General features: G+C 52.4%; 1 protein-coding gene across 4 annotated transcripts; it reads right to left on the bottom strand.

The window, feature by feature from the left end:
- Positions 1–74: 74 nt before the first annotated feature.
- On the bottom strand, positions 75–11,528 carry LOC138628693 (probable ribonuclease ZC3H12C). Of its 4 annotated transcripts, XM_069711869.1 has the most exons (7): positions 9,235–9,447; positions 8,731–9,154; positions 5,081–5,927; positions 4,737–4,876; positions 4,402–4,636; positions 4,193–4,299; positions 75–4,106 (listed from the first exon to the last, which is right to left on the bottom strand). In XM_069711869.1, the coding sequence occupies exons 3-7, from the start codon at positions 5,857–5,859 to the stop codon at positions 2,554–2,556; spliced, it is 2,814 nt and encodes a 937-aa protein (XP_069567970.1). In that variant the 5' UTR covers positions 5,860–5,927; positions 8,731–9,154; positions 9,235–9,447; the 3' UTR covers positions 75–2,553. The 4 variants fall into 4 exon arrangements, with proteins under 4 accessions (XP_069567970.1, XP_069567969.1, XP_069567971.1 ...); XM_069711868.1 differs by lacking the exons at positions 8,731–9,154; positions 9,235–9,447 and adding an exon at positions 11,403–11,528; XM_069711870.1 differs by having other exon boundaries at positions 8,731–9,447.
- Positions 11,529–12,034: the final 506 nt, after the last annotated feature.

Here is a 12,034-nt window from a genome sequence, read left to right as displayed (position 1 = left end):
GATAACAGAGTCCACTGAAATTAGAACAGACACTTAAACAAGCGAAATACTATAACGTGAATGGATACCACGTGTTACAGCTGTACTCTCTTTAATGAACAATCACAGGTACAATATTGAATTACTTACACTGTTATTCTACTGGCAAAATGCAGAGATCATGTTAAACAGCAGATTTTATGTCTAAAGTAGATTATAGTAACATGTACAGTCTGAGCCCACTTCCAAAAGGACACCGGTTTCATGAGGCCTTTTAAGTACACGTCAAAGTTAGAGAAAACTAAACAGCAGTACTACTTTCCCAGCATTTATATTGTACATTTTAAACGAGGGGTTTCTGTACTGAAATGTACAAGCAGGGGAAAAAAGGAGCCAGTTTTGTGTGTACAAGGTAAAACCTGGAGGCACCTCAACGACCAGCATCACGTCACGGCAAGACGAGCTTCCAGGACGGAAACACAAGATATATATATATATATATATATGTACATATATATATATGTACACGAAATCAAAACCAAAGAACACATGCAGAAAAAAACAAAATCAAATCAAAGCATGCATAACAAGTTAGCTGAACATAGTTCAGAGTATCGGATGTGTCATAAGCACAATGCCATGAAGAGGCATTACTTTGGGCCCACGCTCGGGTGCCACGCTGACACACGGTGCCAGGGGGCCAGAGAGGAGGCGCTTCTTCAATACACAACAAGGGTTCCCTCTCGTCCACGCACGTGTTATCGTACGGGTGTTTCATACGCGTACAATGTGACACGTGGGACGGGAAGGAGACCGTCGGGCTCTACGTAGCTGGCTTGTGATGAATCGTATGACGAGCTCGCTGGACTTTTATTTTGGTGGCTATTTTGAACGTTTACGCTGAAGGGCTCTACCTTCGGAGGCTGATGTGGTTTTTAATAGTTTCTCTGTAAAATTACCCAAAAAACTTTTTCCAGATTTGACTGCTAGGATATTTGTTTTCCTGACTGGTTAAGTTACAGATGGTATCTTTAACTATCTGCATATACTCCAGGTAGAGCTGTAATAAAGTGGCACAGACATTCAAAATGGCTGCAGTTTGATAGCACGATGACCCGAAGATAAAGTTTTACTTTTAAAACGCGGTTGGGGTCCGTCCAACTCGGTTCATGACAACATTCATTTTCAATTATTTCAAGTATTGTTGGGTTGCAATAATGGAAAAAAAAAAAAAAGGAGAAATGAACTGACCCCAACCTGTTAGTGAAAACTAATTCACCTCTGGGTCACGAACCAATAAACCAAAAGCAATTGGAGCTCCTGTAGAAAAATAAGCCAGCTTCAAACCCAAAAAGCGCAGGCGAAGGCGTTGCGCTGCCTAAACATAGTAGGCACACAGCTCCTTTTTACTTTATAACATATTTCAAATCATTGTCTCAAAAGCTTTTTTTGTGTTTTTTTTGTTGTTGTTTTCTCACAAGATTAAAAGTCGGAACAGAACCGCTGTAGATCATCATATAGCAATACATCACGAGTGTTGGGTAGATACGGATCATCGAGTCCATCGAGTCCACGTACTGTATATAACATCAGCGACTTAGTTTCATGATACAATTTGTATCAAACGAGGTTTATTTTTTATTTTATTTTTTCTCTGTCTTGCACGGATTCGACTGAAATCTGCTGCAGACGCTCCGTTAAATATATTTACAACAAGTATGTGTTTTTGGTTTTCAGACGGCGGAGAGCTCCTCGTGTCTGCAGGCTTGACCCACAATAAAGGGCCAGAGAGAGAGAGAGAGAGAAGAGAGAGAGGAGAAAGAGAGAGAGAAGAGATGTCCCTTACTAAAACTAAGGTACACACGACAGGGTCACCCATCTCTACAGCTACAACTCTTCACGTCATCTCAAATGAGACGACTTATATTTCCGGCACCTGTTTTATTATTACCAACGATGGAAAAAACACACACACACACACACAAAGGGATAAACAGACTATAGTCAAATAGTAGTTTGAAGAAGGGAAATTTGCTTCCATACGCATGAAAAACATATTTGACTCCAGTCTGAGATCAAACTGGTACTCAGGATGTCTGCGCTTATTACTTAAAACTCCAAATCTGGTCATCGAGAGAGTGGAAATGATTAAATAATCCTTCGTTATTGATCATATTTGATGAAACTCACTCACAAAAGTGCTCTTTTTTTTTTTTTAATTGGATGCGTAACTGGTCCGATAACGTCGAGCTACCGTATAAATAAAAAAAAAATAAAAAACCAATCTCCGCACGTTGTACTTTGAGTCGAAGTCACGGATGTCGTCGCTCTCTTAAAGTTGAGTAGATTTGCTGCGTTGTGACCAGAGCTTGATTTTGGATTATCTTCAGCATCTTGTGTCCTTGAAACTTACGCATTAACGTCATTATATATATATATATATATATATATATATATATATATATATATATATTAAAAAAAAGAAGCTCCCCTCGCAGGCAATCATTCCGCCATGCAAACCTCACGTGCTTTCTTTTGTTTGAGTTTTTTTGTCCTCGTCCTGAATTGTTCCCTTCAGTAGCCGGTTTGGGCTTTCTCCGCCAGGATGGCGGCGGCCAGCTGCTGGGGGTCGGTGACGTGGGGGCTCCTGGCCATCACCCGGCTCACCAGCTCCGGCGGGAAGATGTTGCACAGGTTGACGTACACTTTCTCCCTCGTGTCGCCGTAGCGACCGTGCGCGGGGGATTCCGGGTGCGGCGGCATGTAGGAGGGCGGGGCGTGGGAGGGCACCGAGAGGTGGGAGCCGTGAGGCGGGTACGGAGAGCCGGACGGGTGAGGCGGGTGAGGCGAGAGGGCCGGGTGGCTCAGGTAATGCGTCGGCGACGGGCTGAGGGCCGGGTGGGAGGAGTGGTGCCGCGTGTAGCCGTCTGGCGGCCACGGAGGGGCGTGCCACGACGCCTGGCGGGTGTCCGGCAGGCTCTGGTAGGTGGACGGCTCGTACCGGGACGTGGGCGGCGGCGGCCGGTAGTACGCGTCCCAGCTGGGCAACGCTTTGGGCCGGTGGTGGTGGCGGTGGGACGCCGAGAGGTGCTCGTACAGGTGCGAGTCGGACACGCTCTCCGCCCGCGTGGGCGCCAGACAGCGGCCCAGAGGAGAGCCGGGGGCGTGGGGGTTGGACTGGGGGAGGGAGTGGTAGTCGCCGGGGCAGCTGGACCGCGATGCCAGCGGCTGGTGTTGGAGATGAGGGGGCAGCGGGTAGAGCGGGCGCTTCGGGGGCGCCTCCGGGGGAGGCTGGTCGTGAACGCAGCTCTGCCCACGCGCGGCGCTCAGGTGGTGGGCGTACACGCCGGACCCGTGGCCGTGTTGGATGTTCGGGTACTCGGCGGGATGAAGGCCGCAGAGTTCGTGGCTGGATGCGGCGTGATGGGAGTACAGCCGGCTGTGGGGGTTGGCGAAATGAAGGGCATCTTCCGGCGAGGCGTCCGGGGGGCACGCGGGACAGGACCGCTCGCCGTACGAGTCGCAGCTGCTGCCGCAACTCGCGCTGCTCTCGCTGCCGCACTCGGAGCCGGCGGAGCCGAGCGAGCCGAGCCGCGGGTCGGCGTCGTTGGGGAAGCGACAGTCCGGGCTGCGTCTGGCGGAGAGGCTCAGGCCCGAGTAGGCACGTGTTACTGAGTAGTAGCTCAAGTCTGGAGACTCACAGTGAGGGTAAAGGTCGTGGCCCGGGGCCAATAGGTGACCGTGAGGCGTCGCCGCTCGGGACTGTTGGTCCTGGTGCGGGCCGAGCCCGGACGACGGCGGGCCCCCCGGGGCCGGAGACATCGTCGTAACGCAGCCGCCGCTCCTCTGGCCCTCCGCCCTCCCTTTGGCCAGCAGCTTCTCCTCGGCGTCGCTGTAGGACAGAGCTCGGACGCTCGGGTCGGACTGCCTCTTCGCGGCGCCTTTCTTGGCCTCGATGCTGCCGGCCGGCACGCTGTGGCTCTTCACCAGCCCCGCGTCCCCCTGGTTCTTGGAGGCGACGCACGTCTTGGCGCTGGCTCGCAGCTCGTCGGCCACGGCGCGCTGAGGCTGAGCGCCTCTCTCCGGGTGGTAGTACTTACACTTGTGGCCGTAAGTGCACTTCTTTCCTGGAGCAGAAAGGAGTTTGGTCGTCGCCGTCAGTCAAATAAGAAAACACCGATTGTACAAATGTAGATCTTTTCCGTGTTCTCACCGTACGGACAAGGCTGTTTCTTCTGCTCGGGCATGACGGGTCTTTTCCTCAGGAAGTTGTCCAAGCTCGGTCCGTGGCGCCCGAGAGGATCGTCCGGCGGCATGAATCTGAGAGACGGCGAGGAAGGATAAAAAAAAAAAAAAAAAAAAAGGATTACGATTATTGGATCACTATTAAGCAGGAAGTAAGATGTCGTTACGCCTACTTACTTGTCATTGACGAAGGAGTACATGAGCAGCCGCTCGTCGATGAACTTCTTCCACTCGGGCTTCTCGTTGGCCAGGTCTCTGTAGTTGTCGTTGGAGACGATGATGCCGTCCGACTCGTAGGCGAGCTTCACGATGAAGCGGTCGTCGTAGCAGACCACGCGCCGACCTTGGACGCGCCGCGAAGGAGTGAAGACCAGGATTTTTTCCTTCTCTAGGCGACGCAGGATCTCCTGATCTGCGGACCGGAAAGATGAAGGAGAACGTTGAACCGGAGTAAGTTTACCGACCGCGTGTGTGTGTGTTTTTGTTTTTGTTTTTGTTTTGGTTCTTCTAACCCGTTATGGGGGCATCGGGGCGGGACTGCTCTTTTCTCCACGCAGGCACAAAAACTGTGATGTCATGATGGCCACGCTCCAGGAACCAATCTACGGCCAGCTGGATGCCCTGACAGGAAAACACTTCCTTGTTGCCGTGGCTACGGAAAACAAAGGGAAGAGGTGAGCGCAAAATAGTAAAAATCGCAGCCAAAGTCCGTCAGAGGGCCGAGTCGATGCTGAAGGCCGATACGCAAAGTGAAAACTTGAATGAGCCGATGTTCTAAAACTTCACTGATGTTCGTTGGAAATAAACACGCGATAACATTTATAATGACGTGTTTACATGAGCGGTAACGTCTCACCTCATGGCGACATTGCTGCCGTCCACCACCACGGGCCGCAGGTTGTCCTGGTCGCAGAGAGAGTCTGAAGGGCAGGGGGAGTCGGACCGCTGGGCCTCCAGCAGGTCGGAACAACCGCAGGAGGACGACGAGGACGAAGAGGTTGAGGTAGAGGATAATGATCCGGCCGGCTGTTCGCCGTCCGACTTGTTGCCCAGTTTGACCAACTCTCCCAGGATGTCGTTGATGAGGGTGTCGGGGCCGAGCTTGGACAGCACCAGGCGCACCGTTTCCTCGGAGTAGCCCAGCTTCAGGGCGAACTCCAGCTTGGCCCGGTACTCCTTCCCGCCGGCCGGCGACGCCGGCGCCGAGGGATCGGCCGGAGGTTCGGGCCGGCGCTCGCACGGGGATCCGAGTGCGCACCCGGTGTCTAGGGAAAGTTCAGACGGGGGCTCGGGAGGCCCGTCGGTGCCCAAGTCCACACACTGGGTCCGACAGAGTGGCTGGTGGGTGTTTTTACTCTGAGTTGCTTCTCCCTCTCCTCCGTCCAGGTCGGTGTCCACAGCGAGGGTGGAGCTGGAAAATGGCGGGTCCGCGTCAGACCCGCCATTTTCCTGCGGATCGGCGGTGCCGGTGCCGCCGGAGTTCTCCCCCTGCTCCTCCATAGCAGGGGGCCCGTCGGCGCCGCCAGCCTGCCGGTCGGCCTGCCGGTCGGGCCCCGCTACGTGGAGATACTCCAAGTCCAGCCCCAGGTCGAGGATACGGCCCGTTCCTGCCTCCACATGGTCCTTCTGGCCCATGGGTCTGTCACAGACATCCAGCTCACTGGGCTGATCACTGCCCACTCACAAAGCTCGACTCATCGGTCCTGAAGAAGAAAACGGGGGAACAGATTGACTTTATTACCATAAAACTTCTCGACAGCATTATACCGGGCCCCAAAACCAGCTCAGCCTCACGAAGGGAAAGAAGTCCAAATATTTAAGATGAACGCGAACAAAGCAGACGATGGGCGAGACGTCCGGGAAGTCATCTGTAAACGGATCCATTTACTTTCAGGCTGTTTTGTTTTGAGTCAACGCTGACTGAGAATTAACTTTTTCTTGCAGTCGGGGACTTCGCTGAGGCCCGAGCTGGCAGACACAAAGAGCCGATGGGGCCTCTCACCCGAATTAATGGACTCCCGCTTTTTTTTTTTTTTAATAGTAGTCGGGCCTCGGTGTGTTTTTATAGCGCCACGTCACAGCCCATTAATCTACTGAGGGGAACAGAGGGTGAACTGTTTAAAGAAAAAAAAGACACCATGCTGTTAGTGTGACGGACCCCTTACCCCCCTCCTCTCCCTCCCCTACTCCCCTCCCCCCACCACCACCACCACCACCACCACCCTCCTCTTGCAGTCTACCTGGTAATTAAGGTCCATATGCTTCTTCCCACTGGCGTGGTGGAGTCACCAAAGACTGAGGGGCTTTGAAGCCAATCAGCTCTAGCGTGGATGGATGGATGGATGGATGGATATCTGGATATCTACGTCGGGGCGCTCTGCCAGCAGAAAATATTATATATGATATACCGGACGCCCCCCAGGAGGAGGCGTCACTGCTCAGCTCTGCGGACGTTATGAAAAGCACAAAAGCTGGTGATGGAAGTGACTTGAAGCTGGTGGGAGGAGGAGGAGGAGGTGGTGATGGGGGGTGGAGGGGTGGGTGGTGTTGTTGGGTGTGGAGAAGGGGGGGCAGGGTGGAGTGAGTGTGCATTTTATGAAAAAAGGGCTGCCTAGCAACGTGGCTGAGCCGCTGTTGCTAAGCTACAGCTGTTGAAACCGCTCTCCAATCCAAATGCCAAGGCAGCGTCCTCGCAGGTCTGTGTGTGTGTGTGTGTGTGTGTGTGTGTGTGTGTGTGTGTGTGTGTGTGTGTGTGTGTGTGGGGGCTTAAAGTGTTGCCTCACTGCCCCCCCCCCCCCCCCCGCCGCCACCCAAGACAGACAATGGTGGTGCTGGAGTGATTACGACTGGGACCTTGGCATGGAGCACCGTGGGCGTCGGATGGCGCCCATAACACACGTGAACACATAATGAGTCATCCTGCTGCTGATGGAGCGGCTGCTCCTCACTGCTGCTCCTGTAAACTGACGGTGGACACGGTGGAGCCCGCTGATCGTAAGGTCGGCGGTTCGATCCCCCGTTCTTCCCGAGGTGTCCCTGGACAGCAGCTCAGCCGGCGCCGGTGGGCGAACGGGAGGCAAACTGAAAAGCGCTTTGAGAGTAAGATGGTAAAGTGCAACACGAGGGCAGAAAGCTCTGAAAACATCTTTTCTGACCTCACGCAAACCCACAGATATAAGCTCATGGTCTCCATTACTACATTATTTGTTTTAATTCAAGTTTCCTGTTTTTCTGCTCACTAAATCACAACAAGTTAATTGGATACAAACCGGACAAATCGAATTATAATCCTGTTGTTAGAGGTGCTTATAGGCAGAAATGTGAGCAGCGCCCTGGTCACTATTAAAGCCCGTGTTACATGTGAGTCTTTTACAGATTGTGTGTTAAAAAGTACTTTGGTGTGGCCCCAACTGCCAGAGCATCCTCATCCTCATCCTCATCCTCATCCTCATCCTCATCCTCATCCTCATCATCTCCCGACCTCCAGGGTGAGTGGGTGCATCTTTCAAAACATCAGCGGGCCGACTCCCACATGCAGCAGCAGCCCTGCTGGCTTTGATGGAGGCAGCAATGAATATGTAACACGGTCCTTACAGCGCTTTGTACTGGGAGCTTTGTGTGTGCAAGTGGGTGAGGGAGGGAGGGAGGGAGGAAGGGAGGGAGGGAGGGAGGAAGGGAGAGGGGAGACGGGTGGAGGGAGGGAGGGGAGGGCTGTTGGGGGATGTCTGGTGGTTCAATAGTGCACGCCCAGTAGTGTGCAAAAAGTTACTGTGAACGGGGTCAGGACAATCAGCCGGGGGAATGGTGTGTGTGTGTGTGTGTGTGTGTGTGTGTGTGTGTGTGTGTGTGTGTGTGTGTGTGTGTGTGTGTGTGTGTGTGTGTGTGTGTGTGTGTGTGTGTGTGCATCTAGGCTTTCCCCGCCAGCAGCAGGACAACAGATGTCTGCTGAGCGGCAACTGGTGTCTCCCCTTCTCACACTCACACACACACACACACACACACACACACACACACACACACACACACACACACACACACACACACACACACACACTTCTCGGGAGCCAAACAACCTGTTTCTCCCTCCATGGTCACGTGACACAAATAAGTCGCCTGTGTTTACGCAGGCAAAACAAGCCGGCCACCCTTCCTGCATCACACATGGCTACGGCAGCAACATGTCTTGTCTTGTTTAACTTCAGGGGGAAGTCGCTCCTCTGCAGCTCTTTTCCCGCAACGTCTCGCATCCCAAAACGAGTCTCTGACAGCAGAAAGTTTGCTGCATGTTGTCCTCTTCTGAACTTATCATTGTGAACGCTGCATCTTTCAAATTTGAGGGAGATTCACGGGACCAACTACACCGGGAAGCAGGAGACTGTCATGCAGCTCTTAGCATCATATCACATCTTAGAATCAGTGAGACAAAGGTGGTAAATAAATGCAGCTTTTAAAGGCAACGATCAAACCTAAGATTTGTGAGTAAAAGCCAGACAAGTAGGGACTTACCAGACCCAAAGTAGATCCAGGAGCAGTGAAGAAAAGGGAATCAAATCAGCATGTTTAAATCCTTTGGAAAGCAGATGTGAAAACGCTGCAGGTGAAACTGAGAAGTCCCAAAGTTCCCACCGCATCTGGGAAGATGTTGCTGCAGGTCTCAGAGCATCCGAGTGTCTTCCAGAGAAATGTGTAATTTTGTTGTTTTTTCTCTTCTCTTCCTCTACAGAAGCAGCCAAGTTGGACAATGAGTGGCAGAACAGATGGACCAACAATGTCTGCCAGTCCCTCGTTCAGAGCGGCTGCTTCTCCACCAATCGGAGCGCGGCGGGCCTTTACAATGAGGCGCAGACACGGGGGTGGGGGGAGGCGGGGGGAGGCACGGGGGGGGGGGGGGCAGATGCCTGCAACACCCAGTTTCCCCAAGGCACGCGTACTCAACGCACACACACACACACACACACACACACACACACACACACACACACACACACACACACACACACACACACACACACACACACACACACACACACACTCGGTCTGAAAAGGGCTTCCCCTGTGTGGCCGATGAATCAAGGAGGGGTGGACTGGCCGAACAATGGAGGCGCACAATGGGAGGCTGGGGAGGGCAGCTGCAGGGTGAGGGCTGGTGCTATTAGGGCCCGGGGCAGCAATGGAGAACACCTGGCCACAGAGCAGCACAGTCACTCTCCTCTCTTTGTCTGGTGGTGGTGGTGGTGGTGGTGGTGGTGGGGGCGTGTGTGTGTGTGTGTGTGTGGGGGGGGGGGGGTCAACAGAAAGAAAGGACCGAGGCCGGCTGAAAGACTAGTGTGGCCTTTAAGAGAGTGCAAGAGGAAAGAGGAGAGTGTGGCTGGGTGAATGTGTGTGTGTGTGTGTGTGTGTGTGTGTGTGGGGGGGGGGGGACGACATAAAAAAGTTTAATGTCCCGATGAGAGAGGGGGGGGGGGGGGGAGAGAGCTGCTCCGCATTGTTGCGGCACACTTGGGGCAGATGACTCGGAAGCACCGATCTTGGCCTTTCTGTGTTTTATGTCACTCTGCAGCTCTTTTTGGTTTTATAAAGGACTGAAGACGTCCACGTTAAGAGGACGTCCACGTTAAGAGGACGTCCAACGGTCCCGTTAAAGACTCATATTATAAGCATATCTCAGGATGGGAGCCGGGCAGCATTATAATAATAATAATAATAATAAGAGTAATGTGAATTGTGCCGCTCCAATGTGATCAAATAACAGCGATACGTCGTTCTTCAGATCCAAAATCAAAACTTTTTTCCCAATATTATTTCATATTATACAACAATTGCACACGTTCGCTTACACAGAGAAATTTAAAAGGCTTCAAGAAGCAGATGGTTTCAGAAGTGGTCAAAATAATGATGCTCCTATTGGTTGCATAATTGACAGAATATCAGTCAAGCTATAATTGTAAATATTTGTTTCAGACATCTAATAATGTCCAGCAGAATAATATAAAAAGTGTGTTTTCCTTTGTTGTTGTTGTTGTTGTTGTTGTTGTTGTTTGTAATCGGTGACAACTTGGTGGAGTAAAAGAAGCTTTCAGCTTTCAACAGCTGCCTGGTTAAATATGTCTTGAGTCAGATAAGAGACGTCCAGGACAGCTGACCAGCGTGCACACACACACACACACACACACACACACACACACACACACACACACACACACACACACACACACACACACACACACACAGGAGAGCACTGTGGGCCATCTGTCCGGGCGAACAGGTGCACGCTGCTCCCGACAACTGCAGCAGCAACAGGACGAGCGCGTTTCTGAATGGAGGCTGATCACTGTGAAAACATCAGAGAGAGCAATTCAACAATGCAACTCGCTGTTTGTGACGTCATCGTAGTGAGTTGCAACAACCCGACAACTCAGGAGCTGGAACTAGGAAAGTTTGACTCTTTTTTTTTTGAGGAGGAGGAGGAGGAGGAGGAGGAAGAGGAGGGAGGTGTGGAGGGGGGCTTTGAAAATGAGCAGCAAAATATTGCAGGCCTGAGGCCACTCGGTCAACAAACTGTAAGCGTGAAGGAAACCTGGTTGATGTGTGATTCCTGCAATCTGCAGCCAGCAGACATAATCCCATCAGGTCCAGGAGGTGTGTGTGTGTGTGTGTGTGTGTGTGTGTGTGTGTGTGTGTGTGTGTGTGTGTGTGTGTGTGTGTGTGTGTGTGTGTGTGTGTGTGTGTGTGTGTGTGTGTGTGTGTGTGTGTGTGTGTGTGTGTGTGTGTGTGTAGAACATGTTATCTGACTGGTCTCCACTTTCAGATGGTCAGAAGAAAGGGTGAAGCAGAAGAGCCTCGTGATGGAGACAAACAGGTGTTGGGGCTCGTGCTCACACCACCCCACCTCTACTACACCCCCCCCCCTCCACCCTCCAGCAATAGCCCCTCTGCTGCTAGTCTGATCCCCTGCAAGCCTCAGCAACCCAGCGGGACGCGCCGTCCTCCGCCTGTTGAAGGCGCTCCAGTGTGCACACTAACTCTATTACGGATGTTTGGGGAGCGCGCGTCAGGGGCGTGCGCTGTCACCGCATACCCAAACACCGTCACGACCTCCTGCAGCCTTCACCCACACCTGCCGGCGGCTCCTCCGGCCGGCGGGTCCCGCCGGACCGACGCCGTGCGCGGCTACTCACCCTGTCGGGGCCGCCGCTGGAGCTTTGCGTTAAAATGTTCCCATCGCAGACTGGCGGCGGCGCAAAACATCCGGCTGGATTGCAGCGTGACCCAGACAAACTGCGTCAGGCTCGCCGGAGTGAGCAGCCCACTTCCGCTCCGGAAGTCTTTCAGAATAAAAGCAAAGAGGCGACGGAGACGTGTTGACATGCACGCTTTTTATTTTTTATTTTTTATCCCCCAATACATGTAATATTTGTGTAGTTTGTCATGCAATACAAATTGGACGTGACCCGAAGACCTTTATGAACAACAACATGCATTTGAAAGCAGGTTGATCCGAGTGAAGAGGGACCGCTGGGGGACTCGGAGGTTGTTGGTTCACATCTCACCTGAGACGCTGCGTTTTAAAGGCCTTCAGCTCACGTGAAGACGGAAACAGGAACCAGAAGCCTGAAACTACTGAGCAGGCAGCTCACAGCGGGGGTCGTGTTGGGGACACCTGGTTGACTTCATGTACTTTTATACAAACCAGTGAGCCGAGGTTTTACTGACTACTGACGCACACACAGTTTACCGCTTGCACAATTTAAGGCGTCGTCCTCCTGTGTCTCACAAGACTTATTATGGTCTGTCTCACCGGGACACCGTG

The sequence above is a fragment of the Brachyistius frenatus genome, unplaced genomic scaffold (genome assembly GCF_029030835.1).
Source record: "Brachyistius frenatus isolate BFR_SWC_R1_liver_20210118 unplaced genomic scaffold, ASM2903083v1 Contig_103, whole genome shotgun sequence".
Lineage (NCBI taxonomy): Eukaryota > Metazoa > Chordata > Actinopteri > Embiotocidae > Brachyistius > Brachyistius frenatus.
The sequence above is the reverse complement of the archived record's forward strand: the minus strand, read 5'-3'. Positions and strand labels throughout refer to the sequence as shown.